The 26,066-nt window shown below is 41.6% G+C and overlaps 1 protein-coding gene across 1 annotated transcript in view; it reads right to left on the bottom strand.

Moving 5' to 3' along the window:
* MUC6 (mucin 6, oligomeric mucus/gel-forming) overlaps positions 1 to 26,066 on the bottom strand; it is a 111,788-nt gene that overhangs the window by 30,418 nt on the left and 55,304 nt on the right. Inside the window, exons 13-16 of the mRNA XM_068259822.1 lie at positions 19,618 to 19,756; positions 19,082 to 19,186; positions 8,144 to 8,216; positions 1,109 to 1,246 (exon numbers count right to left, since the gene is read on the bottom strand). Coding sequence (XP_068115923.1) covers positions 1,109 to 1,246; positions 8,144 to 8,216; positions 19,082 to 19,186; positions 19,618 to 19,756 — 455 coding nt within the window. The remainder of the gene's footprint in view (positions 1 to 1,108; positions 1,247 to 8,143; positions 8,217 to 19,081; positions 19,187 to 19,617; positions 19,757 to 26,066) is intronic.

Below are 26,066 nucleotides of genomic sequence, written 5' to 3'. Positions count from 1 at the left end.
AACCCACAAGACAATATTTAAAGTATTTTTCTAGAGCAAGCTGGATTAGTGCCAGTGGTGTAGCTAAGGAGCTATGGGCCCCGGTGCAAGTTTTACATGGGCCCCCCCAAGTACTCTATACATAAGTGATACGGCGCACCAAAACCTGCCATGAAAACCACAGTGTCAGAGGTGCAAGTAGGCAATGGGAAACCATTTGTTAACAATTACTACTACTTAATGCACCTATAGACGTGATTATTATCCCCACAGGGCCAATAGAGAGCTAATAGTGGGCTTGAAGGAGGGCCCCTTGGGGCCCCTTTGACCCAAGGGCCCCGATGCGGTCGCTACCTCTGCAATCCCTATTGCTACGCCACTGATTAGTGCTTAGCACTCCTATTTGGTAGCTTTGGGGTCCTGAGATTGAATATTACCATTGACACTATGCAGGGGCGGGACTACAGCAAAACTTGGATGGGGCTCACCAACATTCACACTCCTTTCTTCTCTTCCCACATGGTGACCCTTTGTACCTAGGTAACCATCTGCTGGTCATCTTATAAATGTGGCCACCTGACCTGGAGGTGGGATCCCTGTACTGGTGGAAGTTTGGGGCCTCCCACAGCCCTGGGCCCTCCTGCACTTGCAGGGGCTGTTCACCATTTAGTTACACTTATTGAGATTATCAACATGGAGTCTACATTTCCTTTGCATCTTTTTTGGCTTCCTCTCACCATCTTTCCACTGGTAGAATAAATGGGCTCTTGCATGAATGTTCATACTGGGAGTAGGCCTTAGAGAATACATGTTACACATACTGTGTGTTATAGTAAAACAGAAGTGTTTTTGTTACAATAAGAATGTTTTTGCAAAAGCAATCATCCACATTTCAGGAATTCGAAATATAGTGACTCAGCAAGAATGGTTTTGCATGGTATTCTACAACAGCACTACAAATTATTTCAGCACACGTACAGTATATGCGACTACAGTGGACAGCAGAAACCATTGAGGAACAAGGGCTTTTCCCATGGTGATAAATGGGGGCCATAAGGGATTCTGGGAAGGTATAGTGATTAGGTATGGGTTCCAAAAATGTTTGACCCTCCTGTCTGGTTATGATTACCTTTTGTGTTTCCAAAGAAGCTTCTGCTCACTTTAATATAAGCACTGAAAATGGGTATTCTCTGCACCACAATCTCCAGACCAAACTCTGTGTACAGGATAATGGTTGTGGAGGACTGTCTTATCACGGTTATATTACCTGCAGCAACAAAAACAGTACAGCAAGAAGAATGTTTAGGTGTAAAAGAAACAGACAAAATGGCCTCAATTTACTAAGCTTAACTCCTGTCTTTAATAACTCTTCTGAGCTGTTTTACAGTTATCACAATTATATCACGATGGTGATAACTGTAAAACAGCTCAGAAGAGTTATTAAAGACAGGAGTTAAGCTTAGTGAATTGAGGCCAATGTATTCATTTAAGTAAACAAACAATTTCTGCTAATGTCATTAATAAAATCCCTTTAACCTCCCTGGCGGTAAGCCTGTGCTGAGCACGGCTATGCCGCCGGGAGGCACCGCTCAGGCCCCGCTGGGCCGATTTGCATAATTATTTTTTGCTGCACGCAGCTAGCACTTTGCTAGCTGCGTGCAGTGCCCAATCGCCGCCGCTACCCGCTGATCCGCCGCTATACGCGTCGCCGCAGCCGCCCCCCCCCCCCCCAGACCCCGTGCGCTGCCTGGCCAATCAGTGCCAGGCAGCGCTGTGGGGTGGATCGGAGTCCCCTTTGACCTCACGACGTCGATGACGTCATCCCGCCCCATCGCCATGGCGACGGGGGAAGCCCTCCAAGAGATCCCGTTCTTTGAACGGGATCTCTTGATCTCCGATCGCCGGCGGCTATCATGTAACTAGACCTCGTCTCGCTACATGAAGAAATTTTTTTTTTTTTTTTAAAAACGTATTTGCTGCCCCCTGGCGGATTTTGACAAACCGCCAGGAGGGTTAATCCCCAGCACAGTGATAAGGGGCTTTTCAGCTGACTAAAGGTGCATACACATGTCTGATTTTATGCCGGAATGTTGTTCAAACGGACATTTGAACGACTTGTCATTCAAACAAAAAGTCGTCCAGACTTCTTGTACAGATGACAAAACATTTGAAATGCTATTAACAGTTAATTTACATGTCGTTAGACTGGTCAATGGACTTAATAGAACAATGGACTAGATCAAATGACTGATCAAACAACTTCTTATATGAAAGTCCATTAGTGTCAAATTTTATAGACTTTTAAACAAAAGTCGTTTATACACATTTACAGACCTAACTGTCATTTGAACAACAACAGTTAGTCCACGGATCCGCCAAGCAGATCAGTCAAAACTGCTGCTATCAGTCTAACGATCGTTCGTACACACGCCAAACTGTCCGAACGACCGGTTTGAATGACAAGTCGTTCAGAAATACCAGACGTGTACGTACCTTAAAGGCATAGATAAAAGACGGCTGAGGTGACCAATAACCGACCGTCTTAGCCGATAATCCGGTGTGTGTACAGTAAGGTTGATCAAATTGGCCGAGTGACAGCTGATAGCGTTGCTCTCACTGCTTGCTCCACCCACTTCATGATGTCATATCATCGCCACTCAATTGTCCCTCCGCCTCTCCCAGATTTCAGCACAACACGTGGTAAGCATGTAAGCTAGCTATGCATCTATACAGCGATGGCCCAACCATGTCAGCCAAGGGATTGGGTTCCGATCCCCATCAGAAGACATCAATCAAGAGTATTGTATGGGCCTTAAAGTGTACCAGAGCTTAAATATATTCAATGTTTTATACATACCTGGGGCTTCCTCCAGCCCCATCCGCATGGATCTCTCCCATGCCGCCGTCCTCAGTTTTCTCCGTCTTACCGGGTCTCGCACGTTCGGCCAGTCTGTGCGAGCACAGTGCGCTCCCTCTGTCTCTCTCTGGTGGAGAATAGTACTGCGCCTGAAGCCCCAGCTATGTATAAAACTTTGAATATATCTCAGCTCTGGTTTCCTTTAACTGTTGTCACTGGCCTTAGGGCTCTTTTACTACATGCAATTCAGATTTTTGATGCGATTAAAAAAAGTCCGGCATGCTGCTTTTTTCTGCATTTTCTTCTTGTGTTGTTAGCATCCAGTGAAAATCGGAATTGGAAATCAGAATTTCAATTTGCAGTGTAAAAGACGCCTGAATTAGATTAGATTTTATTTTATTCAGTAAGGAAGCCTTGGGAAAGACTCACTAAAAGTACACACATCCAATTATGATTGGCCAATCCCTGACCAATTTTACCGCCTCAATGTAGTATGGGGGCCAACTGACTTTAAATACTATGACCATAGCTCTCATACTACATGGAAATCCAAAAAAACCCCTGCGCTCGAATCCTGGTTTCAGACAGTTCCACAAATCTTGACTCTCTTTATATTCCTAATGCCCGGCTCAGCTACGCTCTCTAGGGTGTGTACAACTTTAAAACAAAAACATGGAGCGCTCCAGTTTAATGCGCTATAAAAAGTTATACTCACAAGGTGTTTAAAATCAATTCGCTTATCAGCGGCAAGCCCTTCCGCTTAGCTCCCCAGGTACTTTAGCTCTCACACTGTGGCCAGTAGTGCGGTCCGGTGGTGTCCGTAGCTCGTCTCTGGGAGGGTGGGCGTGGCTTACTGTGGACGTGCTTGTAGCGTCATTACGCGTTTCGGCACTCTGCGCCTTCGTCAGATGACGCTACAAGCTCAAGCACGCCTCTTAACTAGCTGTCTGCCACCGTAGTCATGGCAACTGCTAGGCGGCGAATGGGAGGCGCCCTATGGCGTGAAGGGGGAGGGGCTGTTTGTAACAGAGCTTCTCTCGGGCAGCTTCCCTGTTATATTATTGGAGCCGCACTGCTGACCCCCGTGCGCACATAGTAAATTAACATAGATACATTAATCACAAACAATCTTTAAAAGGTGCAATCAACATCTAAAATATACTTGTGCAATATGCATTATAATTTGCATCCCAGCATATATATAAATAAATACTGGCAACTACTTTACAAACCTATCCATCCGTCACCTATCGTGACTATATCTATGTGGATGCACTTAAACAGACAATTCATCAAAGCTCATTATGCAAATGCGTTATTATTAATTAGTTAGAACACGAAAGCAAACTTGCATACCACTTTAAAATACATTACAGGAAAATTAAAATACACACAGATAAGGACAATCAAATCTGGCTCTATGGGTGTCTCTGCTATCTCCCGCCCCCGTACGCTGCTGGAACGCTAAAGATAGCAGGAGCACCAGGTGGACTCTCTCGAGGTTTTTCATAACCCGCTTTGACTATCAATCCTCTAATTTGAAGTTTTCCCCTATATTTCCCCTTTATGCTTTATTTGAAAAATGTGTATGGATTCCTAGGACCCATTTGGGCAGGTTATCAAATGTTCATAAGCCTGCTTGTTTCAGACCCTACTGCAGCATCGGCAAACGCAAGAAAAGACGTAGACTGGGTTGGAAAGTGGGAACGGGAAGGGGGGAGGGTTTTTTTTTGGGGAGTGGGGGAAGGGTAAAGGACAGGGAAGGGTAGATGGGAAAAGAATATTATAACAGAATTGGGTAGAATGCTGTATACTGAAAAAATACCATTTTGTTCCCCCCAAAAAAATTAAACTATACATTCAGCGAATATAGCAGCAGGGTTGCCATGCACATGCCTACTAACTTATATTTGTGAAGTACTCACCACCCTCAACTGTTATAAACGATTATTGTACGAGTCAGTTATAGGGCTGTATAGGGAGAGGGAGAGAATGAAAACAAATAAAGAACGCAATGCCCCTAGAAACATTAAAACAGAAATCTCCTTTATTACCCCATACACAGAACCCTTCCCTGTCCTTTACCCTTCCCCCACTCCCCCAAAAAAACCCTCCCCCCTTCCCGTTCCCACTTTCCAACCCAGTCTACGTCTTTTCTTGCGTTTGCCGATGCTGCAGTAGGGTCTGAAACAAGCAGGCTTATGAACATTTGATAACCTGCCCAAATGGGTCCTAGGAATCCATACACATTTTTCAAATAAAGCATAAAGGGGAAATATAGGGGAAAACTCCAAATTAGAGGATTGATAGTCAAAGCGGGTTATGAAAAACTCGAGAGAGTCCACCTGGTGCTCCTGCTATCTTTTGCGTTCCAGCAGCGTACGGGGGCGGGAGATAGCAGAGACACCCATAGAGCCAGATTTGATTGTCCTTATCTGTGTGTATTTTAATTTTCCTGTAATGTATTTTAAAGTGGTATGCAAGTTTGCTTTCGTGTTCTAACTAATTAATAATAAGGCATTTGCATAATGAGCTTTGATGAATTGTCTGTTTAAGTGCATCCACATAGATATAGTCACGATAGGTGACGGATGGATAGGTTTGTAAAGTAGTTGCCAGTATTTATTTATATATATGCTGGGATGCAAATTATAATGCATATTGCACAAGTATATTTTAGATGTTGATTGCACCTTTTAAAGATTGTTTGTGATTAATGTATCTATGTTAATTTACTATGTGCGCACGGGGGTCAGCAGTGCGGCTCCAATAATATAACAGGGAAGCTGCCCGAGAGAAGCTCTGTTACAAACAGCCCCTCCCCCTTCACGCCATAGGGCGCCTCCCATTCGCCGCCTAGCAGTTGCCATGACTACGGTGGCAGACAGCTAGTTAAGAGGCGTGCTTGAGCTTGTAGCGTCATCTGACGAAGGCGCAGAGCGCCGAAACGCGTAATGACGCTACAAGCACGTCCACAGTAAGCCACGCCCACCCTCCCAGAGACGAGCTACGGACACCACCGGGACCGCACTACTAGCCACAGTGTGAGAGCTAAAGTACCTGGGGAGCTAAGCGGAAGGGCTTGCCGCTGATAAGCGAATTGATTTTAAACACCTTGTGAGTATAACTTTTTATAGCGCATTAAACTCTTTTTATGATAATGCACCATGGAGCGCTCCATCTCATACTACATGGAAGTGGTAAAATTGGCCAAACAATATCGGATGTGTGTACCAGGCTTTACACTGCAGGGTGGCCTGTTCAGCTTGTCCTTAGTGGCTGCAGGAGACAGAACTCACCTTAAAGAGACTCTGAAGCGAGAATAAATCTCGCTTCAGAGCTCATAGTTAGCAGGGGCACGTGTGCCCCTGCTAAACCGCCGCAATAGCGCCGCTAAACGGGGGTCCCTTGACCCCCAAACCCCCCACTGCGACACTTGGTCGCAGACTTGGTCGCTCCCGGAGGCAGGGCTAACGGCTTCAGCTCTGCCTCCAGTCGCGTCTATCAGCGGCGGATCTCCACCTCTCCCCCACCCCTCTCAGTGAAGGAAGAGGGGCGGGGGAGAGGCGGAGATACACGCTGACAGACGCGCGTGGGGCAGGGCTGTGGCGGTTAGCCCTGCCCCAACCAGGAAGTTCTCCCCCGCATTACGGAGGGGATTTGGGGGATCAGGGACCCCCGTTAAGCCGCGGGATAGCGGCGGTTTAGCAGGGGCACACGTGCCCCTGCTATCTATGAGGTCTGAAGTGAGATTTATTCTCGCTTCAGACTCTCTTTAAGGCTTGGAATCCACTAGAGCAATTTTTTTTTTAGCGTTTAGGGATCACTTTCAATCGCTAGCGATTTCCCTAAACGCTCTGCCATTGTAAATGGATGGGACAGATTCCACTAGAGCGATTAAGGAAATCACAATCGCAGGACATGCAGCATTTTGGGAGCGTTTCCATTCTAATGAATTGTATTGGAGCAAGGAAATCGCTCCCAAAATCGCTTGCAAAACGCTATTACAAATCGCTAGCGATTGCGATAGCGATTTGCGCTTTTTAGTGGGTTCCAGGTCTGAGAAGGGACTAGTGGTCTTAGGTGTAGGTTTTATAGTAGGTGCAGATATAGGAGTAGCTAGTGGGGGGATTAATGGAAGGAGCAGGTAAAAGCCTTTGTAGTAAATCAGTCGTATTAGCATCTCATTGAACATCTCTACTTTGAGCTGCCCCAAAAACTTTTAAGGTGCATACACACATCAGACCATAATCTTTGGAAAATGAAAGATCACAGACCAATCTTACCCCCTTCCATGTAGTATGAGAGACATACCTACACAGTCTATTCTATGGAGCTGAACTCCCCATCAGACAGAAATCTTTGCAAGATGCTGCACACAAAGATGCTGTACACCTTCTAAAGATCAGTATCTGCAAAAGATCTGTTCCTGCAAAAGATCCGTTCCTGCAAAATGCATTCATAGTCTATGATATCTGCAGATCATCATACACACCTTGCTTAACAGACATTCATCTGCAGATCAGATCCACCAGGATGGATTTTCAGATCTGCAGATGATTGTCTGATCTGCAGATGAATGTCAGTTAAACAAGGTGTGTATGATGATCTGCAGATCTCATAGACTATGAATGCAATTTGCAGGAACAGATCTTTTGCAGATACTGATCATTTGTGTCTGTACAGCATCTGTGTGTGCAGCATCTTGCAAAGATTTCTGTCTGATGGGGAGTTCAGCTCCATAGAATAGACTGTGTAGAGTATGGCTTTCATACTACATGAAGGGTGGTAAGATTGGTCTGTGATCTTTCATTTTCCAAAGACTATAGTCTGATGTGTGTATGAGCCTTTACTCTCTTGGCAATAAAGAGCTTATGGATACAGCCTTCTGAAAGCCAGATATCTCTTACATAAAGTACACATGTGAAATTAGAGATGGTCAATGAGATGGAAATAATTTGCACTCAAATTGCATTCCGGCTTGCAATTGGACCAATCAAAATTGTCATGCTGCGTAAAATTTGCATGAAGTTGCCACACAAGCCAGAACTATGAGCATCTCACTTTCCGTCTGTGTTCAATAGGCAAACCTTTGTGCATTGCTAATTAATGCAAATGTACTCTCATCTGCATAAAAAAATATGACTTTTAGGCTAATCTAGTCAGTTTCAGTGAGTGGAATCCGCACCACAACCTACAATAATAGAAAACTACACGGGCGCCAAGCATTGCAAAATAACTCACAGCAGCTGCGTTACATAGTGTGGATGCGGCCTTACATAGAATAATAATATCAGGATGACTCACCTGCAGTAAAAGGCAGTGGCATAGTCTGACCATCTACTGTGATGTGATCCTCCTTGGACAATATTATTGCACCCTGTATTGAAATAATGACCGTGAAACATTATAATCTCTTCCTTTGGAATGATGTTGAGATGCAAAACAGTGTACCAAGGATTACATTAATACATTGGATTGCTGTGGGTTTGTAAAATGGAACATGTATGCAAGTGTAAGAAAGGCACAGGAAGTGATTTAAAGAGGGATTGTCAACCACAAAATCAAATTCCATTTACCCACTGCTCTGTGATTAATATACAGTCTGCAACCTTACCCAACATTGCATGCACTCCAATCTATTCAGAAATGTTTCTGCTGTAATACATCTTATCTCAGTCAGCCTAGTGCTATATTTGCCATTGCCAACGAGAAGGAAGCTTTTCATCACCCGTCCCACATTTCTGATCCTCACTGATTGGCTGAGGGCAGTTCAGTGAGCTGCTGAAATCTAGTGTATGCTGTTCTCACATTACAAAGCAAGCTAGCTATGACAGTGCAGTTTCTAGGAGAAAAAAAAAGTAAGGGAGGAAAGTATATCAGGATTGGCTTCAGTCAGAAGGAATAAAGATGGATGCCAGGAAAATAATTATCTTTATTTACAATATAAAAAAATCACTGATATCAAAATGTGGACAGTACAACAAATCTTTTATATATGTAGAACAAGTTGTTATCTACTAATATGTGTGTTTTTTTTTCCTGGGATAGTATGGCTGCCCCTGCTGATTTAAGGGGAACACAGCATAAAGTATTCCTGCAAACCTGAACTGCACTTTTAAAAACGTGTCTGCTATTAGGTGGCAAGCCTCACATTAGTCATATCAAAACCTAGTGAGAATGGCTGACAGGGAAGCAAATAAGCTGTCACATGTGCTGGTCCCATAGTGAGAATTTTTGTTTTAAATGAAGCAGAATTTACAAAAGATAATTATTGCTTTGCTGTATGGTGCAAGCGCAGCAGCAGCATGTCTAATTTAAAGGGGCACTACAGCGAAAAATGTGTTAAATTTAAAATATGTGCAAACCAACACAAATAAGAATTACTTTTTTTCCATAGTAGAATGAGCCATAAATTACTTTTCTCCTATATTGCTGTCACTTACAGCAGGTAGTAGAAATCTGACAGAAGTGACAGGTTTTGGACAAGTCAATCTCTTCATAGGGGATTCTCAGCAAGGCTTTTATTCTTAATAAATATTTAAAGGATTTAAACAATGATGCTGGCAAGCTTCCCTGCTCGCTACACAGTTTTTTGGCAGTTGGACAGAGCAACTGCCATTCACTAAGTGCTTTTGAAAAAAAATAAATCCCTGAGAATCCCCCCATGAAGAGATGGACTAGTCCAAACCCTGTCGCTTCTGTCAGATTTCTACTACCTACTGTAAGTGACAGCAACATAAGAGAAAAGTAATTTATGGCTCATTTTACTCTGGAAAAAACATACTTATTTGTATATGTTTGCACATGTTTTAAATTTTACAATTTTTCGCCGTAGTGCCCCTTTAATAATTCTATGCTATTTTGTCTCTATTCTGACAGTGGTATAGTAGTAAGGGATGTCAAGGCTCTGAGTGAACCAGTGCCCTTGGACCTAAATGGCACATGTGGGGCATACAACTAAAAGAAGGTATTGGCAAATTTTGGCTGCTGGATATGCCGATAGTAGAATATCGTTAGTTTCAGATATTCCACAATCGTCTTACCTAAGCTATCTCTCCCACTAACCTATCCACCTACCTACTCCTAACACTAACCTACCCCCTACCTTCTCCCAATACTACCCCTCCACTTATAAGTCAAACAGCAGATGAGCTACATAATATCACAATTATTATTTTTTTTTATTATTATTATTTAGTATTTATATAGCGCCGACATATTACGCAGCACTGTACAGTATATATATATATATATTGTCACTAACTGTCCCTCAAAGGAGCTCACAATCTAATCCCTACCATTGCCATATGTCTATATTATGTAGTGTAAGTACTGTAGTCTAGGGCCAATTTTTTTAGGGGGAGCCAATTAACTTATCTGTATGTTTTTGGAATGTGGGAGGAAACCGGAGTGCCCGGAGGAAACCCACGCAGACACGGAGAGAACATACAAACTCTTTGCAGATAGTGCCCTGGCTGGGATTCGAACCAGGGACCCAGCGCTGCAAGGCGAGAGAGCTAACCACTACGCCACCGTGCTGCCCACAATGCCAGACGCCCTATCATTTACCCCCACCACAACCTCTGGCCCACTCTGCCGATATCAGGGGTTCAGCTGGAAATCCTTGGAAAGACAGACAGTATTATGTGATTATAATACATACAATATGTTAGGAAAGGGGAGGGGACAGTGTAACTTTGCATTGAGGCCCATAGTGCTTTAGGTACGCCATTACAGTCATTCTGGTATAACCCAGGCAAGAGATACATTTTTTTTTATTTCAATAGAGTTTATTAAATATGTAAAAACAGTATCAAAGAAAGGCTGCACAGTGAGGCCTGGAACCCACTGCAAAACGCTATTGCTAATCGCAAGCATTTTGTATGAGCAGTTTGTCAGCGGTTTCATGAGCGTTTTAGGATTTTACAAAGTGTATCAATTTGCCAGCGATTGTGTAGCGATTAGCGTTTTAAAGTCTGATTGGTCCTTTCAATTAATTTTAATTTTGTTACAGTGTGTGTTAACTTTAAAATGCTAGCAAAATCGATCCATGCAGGTTTTGATGAGCGATTATGCCAGCGTTTATATACTTTACATTGAAGCACTAATGCTCCCAAAATGCTGCATGTCCAGTGGAAGTTGCCCCATCCAATTATATTAGCTGAGCGGTTTGGCAAAACGCTAGCGTTCTGTAACGCTCCAAAAATGCTCTCAAAATCGCCCTTGTGGGTTCCAGCCCTTAGGGCTGATTCACACTACAAGAGTTTTTTAAGCACTAGTGATTTGAAAAGCTCTTGCTAATGCAATGCTTTGGGGGATTTTTACAAAATCACATCCCTCCAGTGAGAACACACACATAGGCTAACATTTTTTTTTATCTTAAAGTGAATGTTTACCGGTAAAAAAAAAGAAAAAGTCAGATACTCACCTAAGGAGAGGGAAGGCTCGGTCCTAATGAGCCTTCCCTCTCCTCTCCCGGTGCCCGGTCCCGCGCAGGATCCCCCGTGGCAGAATTTGACCAGTTCGGTCAAATACTGCCACTTCCGCTTGCCTTCGGGAGCTTTCGGAAGCCTTCGGGAGCACTCGGGCTCCCGATGACGCAGCCGCTCCATACTACGCATGCGCGAGCGCCCTCTATGACGCGCTCGCGCGTACGTAGTATGGAGCGGCCCGTCTTCGGAAGCCCGAGTGCTTCCGAAGACCTCCGAAGTCCCTGCGGCGGCGGATGCGAACGGGGGAGCCAGCGCAGCACCGAGGGCACCGGGAGAGGAGAGGGAAGGCTCATTAGGACCGAGCCTTCCCTCTCCTTAGGTGAGTATCTGACTTTTTCTTTTTTTTACCGGTACCCATTGGCTTTAAGGGCTGATTCACACTACAAGAGTTTTTTAAACGCTAGAGATTTAAATTCTCTTGCTAATGCAATGCTATGGGGGATTTGTACAAAATCACATCACTCCAGTGTGAATACACACATAGGCAGTGGTGGCGCCAGGGGGGTGCTGAAGCACCCCCTAAAATTGTCCAAGCACCCCTAAAGCACCCCCCAGCGTGAAATGACTTTTGGCATCTAATAGACGCTGTGTCAATTCACCAGTGTCAGAGCAGGGCTACGGTAAAATGGCGTCCGAAGCCCTGCTCTGGACACTTCGAGTCTGCAGTGCAGGGCTTCGGGCACCATTTTATCATAGCCCTGCTCTCAGCGCGGGAGTTTCAGTTCAGGCTGGCAGGCTGCAGAGGATTGTGGGAGCTGCGTGCTGGATGGAGGCTGGGACAGGAGGTCTTCTGCAGGTGAGTAAATTGTTTTGTTTTTTTATTTATTAGCAGATGCATTTTCTGGGCAAATCTGCCACATGGTTGAAGTGTTTTCTGGTCAAATCTGCCACATGATTGAATTGTTTTCTTGTCAAATCTGCCACATGATTGTGTTTTCTGGTCAAATCTGCCACATGATTGAACGTATTTTCTGGTCAAATCTGCCACGTGATTAAACGTATATTCTGGTCAAATCTGCCGACATGGTTGAACGTTTTTTCTGGTCAAATCTGCCAACATGATTGTGTTTTCTGGTCAAATCTGCCACATGATTGTGTTTTCTGGTCAAATCTGCTGACATGATTGAACGTGTTTTCTGGTCAAATCTGCCACATGATTGAACGTGTTTTCTGGTCAAATCTGCCATATGATTGAACGTATTTTTTGGTCAAATCTGCCGACATGATTGAACGTGTTTTCTGGTGAAATCTGCCTCATGACTGACCGTGTTTTCTGGTCAAATATGCCACATGCTTGACCGTGTTTTCTGGGCAAATCTGCCGACATGATTAAATGTGTTTTCTGGGCAAATCTGCTCACATTATGTGTAATTTCTTGAGAAAACCTGCATTGTCTTTGCGTTGCAGTTGCGTTACAGTTAGCTCCGCCCTCATTCGGTCATGGCCATGCCCATGCCCATTTTTCGCCAGGCAAAGCTACCCCAGCAATTGGTCCAGCACCTGCATAGCACCCCCGCCCCCAAATAATCCTGGAGCCGCCACTGCACATAGGATAGCATTAGCAAGAGCATTTAAAATCACAAAGCTCTTAGAAAAGCCTTTGTAGTGTGAACGAGCCCTAATAGCAGATACTTTTTAAGATATCAGGGCAAGGTTTGATGGGTCGCATACATTTTCCAATCGTTTCTACCCTTGGTAAACTAACTCCACAGTGCCTTTGTTTCCAAAGCGAACACATTTTGTCTTTCGTTGGACCAGATTGGTGGTTATAAATAATGTAGTAATAATTCCATGCTTTCAATTTAAGGGATATGTTATGCACCAAACAACTTGTCTATGTAATGTAGTTAAGAAAGATGGTACTTGATTGTAATAAGATAAAAAAAAATACATTTCTCTTAATACACAATCTCCACTGACTCCGAATCTTGAAAAACTGCTTGTGGCTAAGAATGATCGTAATGTGCTAATTTTACTAAAGAGGAATTGGTTGTGAAATTTAGCAATTACTGTCAAGGACCGCAAGAGCCGATTCTTGATTGGGTGTATCGCTCAGTCAGAAACTCGGTCTCGCTGTAACTTTGTGCATAGATGCCTATATGTGGTCGCAATCTATGAACCAACTGTCCAAAAGGAGCGCTCTGACTCCAAAGGATTCACCACACACATTCAATTCAAATGCTTGCCACCACGTGTGAGTCAGCGCACGACTAACTATTTTAACACACTGAGAACACTTAATTAACCCTTGGCAGTAGGCAGGGATCGGTGCCAGATCTTCTATCTGTGCCAGTTTCCAGCATACGGGTTGTAGATGCAAATTACTATAGAACACAAGGTAATGTTTTTGGAGGCGCAAGTATGATTGTGTATGTTCAGAAACAGGTCATAACCGTTAAAAGGATTTTTAAATGTTTAAATAACAAAAATGCATTACACCTCTTTATATACACTAATTCACTTATACACACAAAGCTTAAAATAAAAGGGGGCAACTGTGAAAGGTTTTACTTAGCTTAGCAGTCCGTGTGGGATACTGACTCAAATAAAGTCCAGTTCACCTGCAGGCACTGATATCAAAAAGTTCCTTAAAACAAAGCGCTCGGTCCTCCCATGAGCGCATGCCTAAAGGAAGTTCTTTGTCAATGGAATTTTGGAAGACAAAGATGGTCGTTGAGCGACCAGATTTTTATAAAATCTGCCTTGGTGGGCTGTCTTTTAGTAAAAGATGGGTGTGTCTACCCCCTGGTGAGTGAGGTAGGCAGACCCTTTCACAAGCAAAAAATGATACAATCTACCAATAATCTTTACCATTTCTGTCTGGATTGACCCACAGCAAATCCGAGGGCAGAATTGTAATCTGCGACCAATGTTTGATCAAATGGCACTAAATTTGGATAGGTTATCATGTGTGGTCCGCAAACGCTGAACAACTCTGTTTCCATAGCCATTAGAATGCTATAAGTTATCATTCTAACTTTAAGAAACTGGAAAATGTATTTGTTTTCTCTTTGTGATAACCCAATCTCGAGTTATTAATAAATGGGATTTTCCTGCTGTCTAAATTCAAATTTGTGGAGGGAACTTTTGAGAGGGAAGTTTAACTGCCTTTGGGGATAATCTCTGGTTATCAATGAAAGGACATGTGCTCGTCACTTAGGTATTAATGCAGAGAAATTATCTCCATCTTGCTTTTAGTTGATTATATGTTTTAAAATGTTTTGCAGATTATAAAATTTCAAGATTTTATGATTATAAGCAGAGTTATTCTTTAATAAGAGTAAAGGTGGCCATACACTGGTCGATTTGCCATCAGATCGACCAAAAGATAGATCCCTCTCTGATCGCATCTGATCAGAGAGGGATTGTAAGGCTGCCTTACAGATTGTGAATCGATTTCAGCATGAAATCAATTCACCATTGTGAAGCTGCCGCCGCCCCCCCGCATACATTACCTGATCCGGCCGGTGCGAGTCCCCCAGTCTCCGCTGTCTTCTTCTCCGCGCTTGGCTCCAGCTTCACTGAACTTCCTGCCGGGGGAAGTTTAAATAGTAGAGGGCGCTCTACTGTTTAAACTTCCTGCCGGGACAGGAAGTGAAGCCAGCCGGAACCTGGAGCCCAGTGGAGAAAAAGACAGCGGAGACCCAGGACTCACCCCGGCGGAGCAGGAAATGTATTGCCGCTAGCGTCGGCCATCGGGCATTCAAAAGCCGTTACAACGCACTCCTGACCCGCCGGCGAACTATCAAAATCTTCCGCACGGTTGGCTCGACGGGAATCGACGGGAACAATTGATTTCGGACGGAAATTGATCGTTCTGTCAGCGTTTGCGCAAAGATTTTCACAGTGATCGAATCTGCTGTGCATCGGCGGGAAAATCATTAGGTGTATGGGCCCCTTTAGATTGTTGATTAGAGTAACCCTTAATGTCAGTTTCTGCAGTAAGCTGTCTGTTCCCTGTACAAGGTTATGTTTATATTAAGATAACGCTGGAGAAATGTTCTGATTTTACTCAGTTTTTGCTGCAATGCCTGCTTAGCAAGGCTTGCCCATCAGAGACATGAACCGCAGAAGCTAAGCCTGCTATATGCTGATATATTAATCATGTATAGTGATCATAGAGTTATTAAAGAATGAGTTGATCAATAATAGACTTATATATTAAGGTAAATGAGTTTGCATTTCATATCATTTAGCATGTATTAAAACAGATGGCTGTTTGTTATGAATATAAATCTAAAGCAATAAGCCATGTGATCAAGACAGTACAACCTGTGACCACAAGGGGCGTTTAGATATCCCCGTTAATTAATGATGTACCAGAGAACATCCCATATTTTTAGAATATAAGATAAGCTTGAACATACGCATATATCTTAGCGTCCATCAGATCCAGAAAGATGTCATGAGGACACCACTTGGGTCATAAGATCTAAATAAAATGTTATTGTTGTAGTTTTGATTAGAAAAGATGTAAATTGCTTACGTTAATAAGCCAAGTAGCATCATATATGTACGCACCTGCTCAGATAACCTGATAATTTAAAATGTCACAAAATGTCAGAATGTACCAGTTAAAAATAAGTTTGAATTTTGTGCATCACCATAAATCTACTAACAGACGCCATCTTAGAAACTTTACAATAAAAAGCCCTGGCAGTCTGGTATATTTTATCATTGAGCCTGAAACTCTACTGAGATCGACTGAGGCCTAGAGACTCTACCTTCCACTGTGATTCTAGAACCCAAGAGAGGTAATATGCATTATTCTTGGGGAATTTATTGACAATAGCTTATATAGACGCTAAAGAATTGTCATTTCATACTTCAGCAGTTTTAAAGGAATACTATCGATTCCCATATTTTTTTCAATTGACACATGAATTGTTTGGGAAGTGCTGCTAAGTACTGGTGTATACATTTTAGTAGCAACTTCTTTGTTTACTGTTATCAATATACATTCAAACTTTACTGACGCCAAAACTGACGGCTGACTGAGCCATGAGGAGAGGGGAAGTTCCCCTCACACTTGATCAGTTAACTCTATGTGTAGCTCTGTGTGTGACAGAGAAGAGAGCTCCCAACAGCTGCAGCTCCTGTGTCCTGTGTTTTTGACTGACCTGTCTGAAGAGAGGAGAGGAAATGTAACTGATTGTCACAGCTTTTTCATACTGTTTTTGCTCTCAAAGTTTGATATGTTTTATATTTTTTTTCTGTAGTCTGATATGCAACTCTCGCTGTGCATTGAAGCAGACACCCCTTCTGCAATTGATTTGTCCCAATATAGCTAAATCCTACCCTCAATAAATTACAGTTTTTGCCTCTGATATTTAACATGAAAAGTAGGAAAATGTTTTCACAGCTACTTAGACATTATTTGCACACTGTCATTTTAGAACACTTGGGTATCGATAGTATTCCTTTACGTTTTTTAGATACATTTTTATGCTATACTTCATATACAATCAGTAAGCATTACTATTTAAATGCAATTGCAAGCTTAGGGACAACTACCCAGCATTGCTTGATGAAGATATACCTACTTAAAGTTCTTTACACAAGAATAGAACTCTATATACTATTTTTAAGGATAAAGCTATATTTGTGTGTACCATACACTGTACAATCTCGAGATGACAATTATCGATGGAGGATAAAATCTACAGCAGAAAAGTTGCTATATTGATATTGACTTGTTTCACTAAAGGAACTTTGAAAATGTATATTGGATGACGGACTACAACCGGAGAGATGTATATTCCTGTATATATGCTTTAACTATTTTTTATATATATATATATATATCAATATAATTTTATAAAATTCAACAGATGAGTGTTGCATATTTTTTTCCAGAGGTAACCCTGTTAACCTATAAATATTCTGTTTATAGTGAGCTACGTGCCCACTACTGGCTAATATTGATTATGCCGACTTTTAGGCTGGCCCTTTAAACAGTTGATAATCATTTAAGGCAGATATCGATAAGATATTTGACAAAGGAGCCACTTGTGAAGTGGGTGAGGGGACTCTGCTCTCATTCAGAGTGGGTTATGGGGAGAAAGGCAGAAAAAGAGAACTTCTTGTACTATTAAAATGAGAATGACAGTAACGGTCCTGGACCATACGAAAATCGTTGGCGATTACACACAACTTTCTGTATCCTTTATGACAATTACCATTACACGTAAAGATTTTGAAATGTATTTGTGTAATCCATTTGTAAATTTTGCATGTTTTGCAAAATTAAGAACACTGCAGTCATAAACGATTTATTGTGTGAATTGCACATTTTTTTTTTTTTGCACAAACAAGAATGATTAGGGGGAATAGTGGGAAAATCAATTTTAAAAAAATTTAAGAATTTTTTTTTTTAACGCTTGGTAAAATGATGTTTTGCTGCGGTACATTCAAATATGTATCAAGTTCAAGTTCTGTATACTTATTTTATACATTTTAGAAACAGACAGCATAAGGCTGCTCCTCCCAAACCTTTTCAACCCATGCAGTCTGGTGTAGATAGAATTTAAAGCCTTGACCGTGTGGGGCTCCGCACCCTGAGCTATACCAGTCTGTATGGTCCACTATGTGGGGGGGGGGGGAGGGGGGCTCAGGAGGAGAGGGGCTCCAAAGCCTTCCTCTCTCCCCCAAAGCCTTTGTCCATACCATGAGCGAGAGGCTCTTCCCCAACCCCTAAATGCCTACTCCACCAAGTGAATTGGGTACAGGGGTTCTAATGTACCTCTTAACACATTTCCACAGAGGGTTAAAGTTAAATAAAAATGCTACAAAAAAAAGTTCTCTATTGTTCTTAATTAACCATTGAAGATCCCTGCCACACTTCCACGCACATGCCACACATGACGATCCCCATCAGCACATTTATAGACACACACTCTCTCTCTCTCTCTCTCTCTCACTCACTCTCTCTCTCGCTCTCTCTCTCTCTCTCTCTCTCTCTCTCTCTCTCTCTCTCTCTCTCTCTCTCTCTCTCTCTCTCTCTCTCCTCTCTCTCCTCTCTCTCCTCTCTCTCCTCTCTCTCTCCTCTCTCTCTCCTCTCTTTCTCTCTCTCCTCTCATCGTATTTTTTTTCTAACTTGCAGCATGTACGAGAGCTGCTCCCATCCTCTGGAATCTTTAAGATGGCCTATCCACCCCCTTCCACACAGTAACTCTCTGAATATTTATTCCACAGCCCCACCTAGTGTTTCCACCCCACCCCCTTAGATTGTAAGCCTCTGGCAGGCTCCTCCCTTCCCTAGTGTAGTTTGTGCCGTTTGCCTTATATAACTTTGTTCTCTGTCAGTGATGGCTAACCTTGGCATTCCAGCTGTGGTGGAACTACAAGTCCCATGAGGCATTGCAATACTCTGACAGCTCTAAGCATAATCCAGGGAGGCAGAGGCATGATGGGATTTGTAGTATTGTCACAGCTGGAGTGCCAAGGTTAGCCATCACTGTACTATTGTTATGTCTGTCATCCTTGTATCATTGTATATATTTATTGTCCAGTGCTGCATAATATATTGGCGCTTTATAAATACAATAAATAATTATAATGTAGGCTTTGTATAAAAGTCTATGTCCAGTCTCCATTGCAGTTCACACACATTATATAGGATTACAGCGAGTGCATTGAGCAACTGACCACTGTGAATCTGGCCTGAAACAAGAATAAATAAACTAAAAATAATATAGATAAAAATAAAATAATGAAAACAATTACCATAGGTTAGGTTGAAGAAACTTACATTCATTGTTGAGTAGATGACACTGCTAAAACAGGTTTCAGATGAACTCACGCCACACTTTTCAAATACTCCCATGACTGTGTCACCCTCAGGAAAATTAGGGCTCTGTAATATGAAACCCAACATCTATTCAGCACATATTTACTAAAAAAAAAAAAAAAGTTTTGTGGTCTATCAATGTTATAACACACAATGGCCCATATGCAATTCACTTTTTCACCTGAGTTTTCTGCTAGGAGATCATTTTTCATCTTCGATTTAAAATAACTTTCCAGCACTTTCCAACTAAAAAAATACCAAAAAGTAGGTGAAAAGGTACTATCAAAATTATTTTGAGTATTTTCTTTCTTTCTGGTGGCTTAAAAGACATTTTATTGACAAGTTTAAAAATATCACCTAGATGAAAACGCAGGAGAAAAAGTGAATTGCATATGGGCCGAGGTATCCATATGCAAGAAGTGACTTGCAAAAAAAGTTTTTCTACAAATCAAATTTTGCAGATGATTTCCCATTCGGCATTTTCTTGTTGGACTTACCTTGACCAGGACATAAGTGCAGATTCCATGAAAGCGATATGAGCTGGTGTCAAAGGTTGTGACTACAGAGCCGCCCTCTACAGCACATCTTCCGGGACAAGGAGTGTTTGTGCAGTTCCATTGGCCTGCGTTGCACTGACTGTATAATGAGATAACAATGAAGTGGCATTGGTAAAAGTTACTGAAAGCATGTAGTTCATGTTATACAAAAACTTCTTTGTTCAGAAAATAAGACCTCATCAATTTCATTTTTTTCCCTTTTCGTTTTTGACAGAGTGCAGAGCATTGAAGGACTTTCGCCAGGTAACTATTTTTATCTTTCTAATGGGTATATACCATTGGGTTGATTTTCCTCAGGTCCTTGGCTTGATGACAAAGTAAATGTGAATGAAAGTTTCCCTAACAGGGGCACTGACAGCAATGACACCTAACAGGTTCTATTTATCCTCGGCCAAATACTTGTATAAAAATGTTGTTATTGCCATTTTTCATCTACGGTAATTGAAGAGCTTTTTTATGCAGTATTTCCAAATTAATGTATTCATTTCATCACATTGCTATTGGCTATTCCAACCACATTTCTCTATCAAAGGTACACACACATACATAATAAGAGAAAGGTTAACAAAACACAATAATGTCATTCTTGTACACATAGATAAGGCATGTTGCCCGGGGGCGCAAGCGAAATGACGAACTGCCCGATATGGCTGCAATCAAAACAAGCACACGTTACTTAAACGACTTTTACACACGTGTAATATCTGCAGGGCAATTGGGAGCATCCTTCTCTCACCTCCACACATCATAGATGTAGACATGGAATTTTTATGCATTATGTCAGATTTTTTTTCTGTGCAATATTAGGGATGTAATAGTAGCCACAGCAAATGCTATTGGGACCAGGGGCAAGTGGGAGACCCAATTTGTTCATAGCTCATGATGTTTTTGTATTCTTAGCACCTTGTACCCACCAACCACTTGTCATTTAAACTAAACACTGGACTTGTATAATATGTGTAATGTGTACAGTGTGGAGATTGAACAAATCTGGATATTCACATTGCAGCATTGATCCCGATAACTTTCACTGGATAAAATGGAGTTACTCACCTGCAGGAAGTGACATCACTGATCACAAGACCCTGCAGAGTGAGGTACAGGTATATTTTATAGTGTTCTTACTATTTCCTGCAGCCTCTGCATTTGGGGGGCAGCTGTTCATCTCTGCCTCCATGGGAATATGAGCAATATTCACTCATATCTATGGGAAAATGTTATTGCTTAAAGAGAACCTGTACTGAGTAAAATTATTTAAAATAAACACATGAGGTAACTTCAAATGAACATTACATAGTTACCTTGCCATCAGTTCCTCTCAGAAACTCACCATTTTCTGCTGACAGTGATCCCTTCCAGTTCTGACAACATTTTGTCAGAACTGAAATATATCAGTTGCTGTCAGTTATATATCAGTTGCTGTCAGTTACAGCTGAGAGGAGAACTACTGTGTCCATGTTTCCCTATGGCTCAAGTGGGCGATGTTACAGTTTAACTGTGTGCTGACCAGAAATCACACAGTCGTCAAACAGGATGCAGGAAAGGAGAAAGAGATTGAGGAGTAGACTACACAGGAGGCAAGTATGACTTGTGTATGCTTATTTTGACTTTTAATTTTCAGTTCAGGTTTTCTTTAAGTCTACCTAAGGTCAAGGGACTTTCCAAAATATTGCTGTGGGAACCCCATAATTTTTAAGTGCCCCCGCTGCACTGTGTATTTTTTTTTAATTTCAAGCGAGAGTTTTTCTGCTTACAAAGTGTCTCTGACGGGGTTTTTGTTTTCTAAATAAGGTTTATTGTCAGAAACAATGTAACAGTGCCATAGTAAGTGGAGCAGTCATTTCGGATGAGAGCTCTCAGTAAAGGTGAGTTGTGTATTCTGTGACTTGTCGTTTAAAGCCTATTTAGCTTACATAGATCTTTGCTGTCTTTGCTGAGTAATGTGCTGTTTGAGTGGCATTAGTGACATTTTTTTGTTTACCACACGCTCTAACTACCAGTAATAATGTCTATTCTTTAGAAATAGAAAGGCATTTTGTTTGCCCGGAAGTGGTATCCAAGTGTAAACAGTCTCTGTTTGCATTGCTCAATGGATAATTATGTATAATTGACTATAACGGGAACCTTACACAAGCGGAAGCATTACAAATCTTCCGACCCAATATTACCCCGACATCTATGGGAAATCACATTTCAGCTGCTGGGAATTGAGAAGGGAAAGTCTACTACCCACTACTTGTCACAGTTTACTCTGATGTGACATAGGTAAGAAATATGTGGCATATGAACAGATTGTGAAATATACATATATACTGCCACGGTACTTGCTAACAGACAACTAAGCAGCAGATTATACAGCAATTACAGTTAATCAGTTGGCTTTATTTGCCATGTGTGTAATTTTTATTGCAATTTGTTTACTTGCAGGTATATTTTTCCAGTACTGTGACTCACTTTTACTCCCTCTTGTCTAGAAACAAAAGCACTTAAATAATAAGTAAAACATTGGGAAGAAGGCTAGTGCTTATTGCTGCACTAGATGATGGCCCTGCAGCAGCACATTTCTATAGGTAGAGTGTGGCCTTATCTTTAGCATGCCAGGGACTGTCAGATGCGACCACGGCACGATTTCTGAGATCCTATACTAACATTAGGTTCCTCCGTATCCCACAGCTACCATTGTGACAAAGATAAAGGAACGCTCTCTACTTCCTACTTAAATATGCTACTGTGAGGTTTAAAGAAAACCTGAACTGAAAATTAAAAGTCAAAATAAACATACACAAGCTATACTTACCTCATGGGTAGTCTACTCCTCAACCCCTTTCTCCTCTCCTGCGTCCTCTTTGTCCAACGTGATCAAAGGAATTCTCCATCCTCCATTTTGAAAATGGCCATTACCCCATAACTGATTCCTGGTCAGCACACTGTTAAACTGTAACATCGCCCACTTGAGCCATAGGGAAACATAGACATTACCTGGCGCATCAGTTTTCCTCTCAGCTATAACTGACAGCAACTGATATATAACTGACAGCAACTGATATCTTTCAGTTCTGACAAAATGTTGTCAGAACTAGAAGGGATCGTTGTCAGAAGAAAATGGTGAGCTTCTGGGAGGAACTGACGGCGATGTAAGTATGTTATATTCATTTTAAGTTACCTAATGTATTTATTTTAAATAATTGTACTTAGTTCAGATTCCCTTTAAGGGTCAATACTAGCTCAGTTTTTTCTTTTTTTAATAGGCTTTATATTAAAATGCTAATTTTTTCACATAGAATGGATCCAGATATTAAGCAAAACCTAATAAAAGTCATAAGAAATGCACTAGGAAATGTAATGGATTAAGTTATCTAAAGAAGAGTCAGATTAAGACTTAGCAGAGCCCTAGGTCAAGCAATGGTTTTGCACTCTCTTGCCTTGCCTCCCAGTCTATCAATAGTAATGGTGCTCTGACATGCTGGAGAATATTATGCGGGTGATGAGAAAACGCAAATCATTCTTGGCTTTATGTGCGGGCCACAGTACAGTTATTAGACAGCTGTGTGGCCTTTAGATACAAGGTTTCCCTAGATACCAGAATTATGTAGTCATGTGCTCCCCAGATACCAATATCAAATATCTACATTCCCACAGATATAATATTTTAGCAGCTATGTGCCCCAATACAAGAATGAATTATCTGTTGTGCCCCAAGATATCTACATTAGGCAGCCATGCATTTGTGTGTCACTTTCACTTTCATAACACTGTTTTTAAACTGTTAGTTTTTTTAATGTTTCCATGAATGACAGCTGTATACGTGGTGAGGACAGGGGTACTCATGGCAGTGTCTTTCAATGCAGGATGTGAATTTCATGACCTAGAATGTACAGGAGAACCAACTAGGACATGAAATCCATGTCCTAAAATTTAGAAGCTTTAGCAGCTGTGTGTGTTTTCCCCAGATAGCAATGTCAGGTAGCGATGTGTGCCCTGTCAGATAGTAGTGTTAGGCAACCTTGTGTGCCATCCAGACACTAGTATAAGGTAGCTATGTCTGCCCACCTGATAGCAGTATTAGGTAGCCAAGTGTGCGCTCCAGATAGCATTATAAGGTAGCCTTGTGTGTTCTCCAGACAGTAGTATTAGGTAGTCATGTGTGCCCTCAACCCCCCCATAGTAAACAGTAGTGGAGTGTGATATAGTAAGTCATTCACTTGTCCTGCCTGTGTGCTCCCTTCTCCAGCCCCCAATGTATCTCTGGTAATGCCTTGTCATGGTTTCCCAGGGGTAAACTGACATCACATGCTAGCTGGCCATGGGAGCAGAGACACAGCGATGCCAGGGAGCTATGACACCAGGACGCGCTGACCAGAGGAGGAGCATGCCAGCAGGACAGGTGAGTTATTTACCTCTTCAGTACACTCTGTATTTCCGCTACAGGATTTTTAGAGACCTACATTGGGCTTCCTGATCACTAGACAGGCCCACAAAGACTGAGGCAAGAGCCTAACTTTTGTGTGGGTAGTCTGGCCTTGATTTAACCACTTTACCCCCGCGCGTACGTATTTCTCCGCCCCTTTTTCCATCCTTTAAAAACCAGGGACGGAGAAACACGTACTTTCCGCATTCCCGACGCTGCCCGCGCTCCCGCTCGTAAACACGCCGCCCGCCGCTAGTAAAACCGCCGCCGCCCGCTCGCCCAGAGATCAATGAACGGGAAAATCCATTCCCGTTCGTTGATCTAAGCCCCGCAATGATCAGCTGCTCTCCTATGGGCAGCGCGATCATTGTGAGAAAAAACTCACGTGTCCAGCCTCCTTATTCTTCCTCCAAGCTTCCGGAAGGAAGCTTGGAGGTCGCATTAAAACAAAAAGTTACTGTGGCCATCTTGTGGCCAAATAGTAAACTACACCCTACACATTTTTCACATACAAATAAATGACTTTTACACATAAAATTAACTCATTACCTCCCACACTCCCCATTTTTTTTTTTTTGTAATTAAAAAAAAATTAAAAAATTTACAATTAAAAAAAATACATAAATAGTTACCTTAGGGACTGAACTTTTTAAATATTTATGTCAAGAGGGTATAACACTGTTACTTTATAAACTATGGGCTTGTAATTAGGGATGGACGCAAAACTGAAAAAATGCACCTTTATTTCCAAATAAAATATTGGCGCCAAACATTGTGATAGGGACATAATTTAAATGGTTTTATAACCGGGACAAAAGGGCAAATACGTTTCATGGGTTTTAATTACAGTAGCATGCATTATTTAAAAACTATAATGGCCGAAAACTGAAAAATAATTATTTTTTTCCCCACATTTTTCCTATTTTCCCATTAAAACACATTTAGAAAAAATAATTCTTGGCATAATGTCCCACCTAAAGAAAGCCTAATTGGTGGCGAAAAAAACAAGATATAGTTCATTTCATTGCGATAAGTAATAATAAAGTTATAGATGAATGAATGGAAGGAGCGCTGAAAGGTGAAAATTGCTCTGGTGCTTAGGGGGTAAAACCCCTCAGTGGTGAAGTGGTTAAAGCCCATATCACAGATATGAACAAATATACGTATCGTTCATTTTCACATAGTGAGTGGACCAAATTTAGTTAAGAGCACTCTAAAAGAGCAAATGTTCAGCCATGCTGAATCTAGATGCCACTGTATACTGCACCTTAGCAGGAGAGTGACGTATTCACTAAAAAATTACTACAAGAATGCTATACCAGAATCTTAAGGAAAATTTAGAAGCGGTAAGAAAAAAAAACATTATTTGAAATATAGCTTCAAAGGGCCACAAGGCTATTTCTAAAGCTGCGATGCTCCACTGAACAACTGTAAGAACCATAATTTCTATCTGGAAAGAACATAGAAAGATGATGACTTTTCTTAAAGGACCACTGTCACGAAAATCATAAAATGTAAAATATATATATAAACATATACGTATAAGAAGTACATTTCTTCCAGAGTAAAATTAACCATAAATTACTTTCCTCCAATGTTGCTTTAACTTACAGTAAGTAGTAGAAATCTGACAGCACCAACAGGTTTTGGACAAGCCCATCACCTCATGGGGGGGTTCTCAAAGTTTTCTTTCTTTGTCCAACTGCCAAACAAGTGTATGGTGAGCAAGGAGGCTGTCCAGCATCTTTGTATAAATCTTTTTCAGGGAGTGTCTTTATAAAGTGTCTTTATAAAGAATAAAGGCCTTGCTGAGAATCCCCAATGGAGAGATGGACTAGCCCAAAATCTGTTGGTAATGCCAGATTTCCACTACTTACTGTAAGTGACAGCAACATAGGAGAAAAGTAATCTATGGCTCATTTTACTCAGGAAGAAACATACTTCTTATTTGTATGTGTTTACATATATTTTAAATGTTAAG

Source organism: Hyperolius riggenbachi, chromosome 11 (genome assembly GCF_040937935.1).
Source record: "Hyperolius riggenbachi isolate aHypRig1 chromosome 11, aHypRig1.pri, whole genome shotgun sequence".
Lineage (NCBI taxonomy): Eukaryota > Metazoa > Chordata > Amphibia > Anura > Hyperoliidae > Hyperolius > Hyperolius riggenbachi.
Note: the sequence above shows the minus strand (reverse complement) of the source record. Positions and strands in the feature narration are given on the sequence as shown.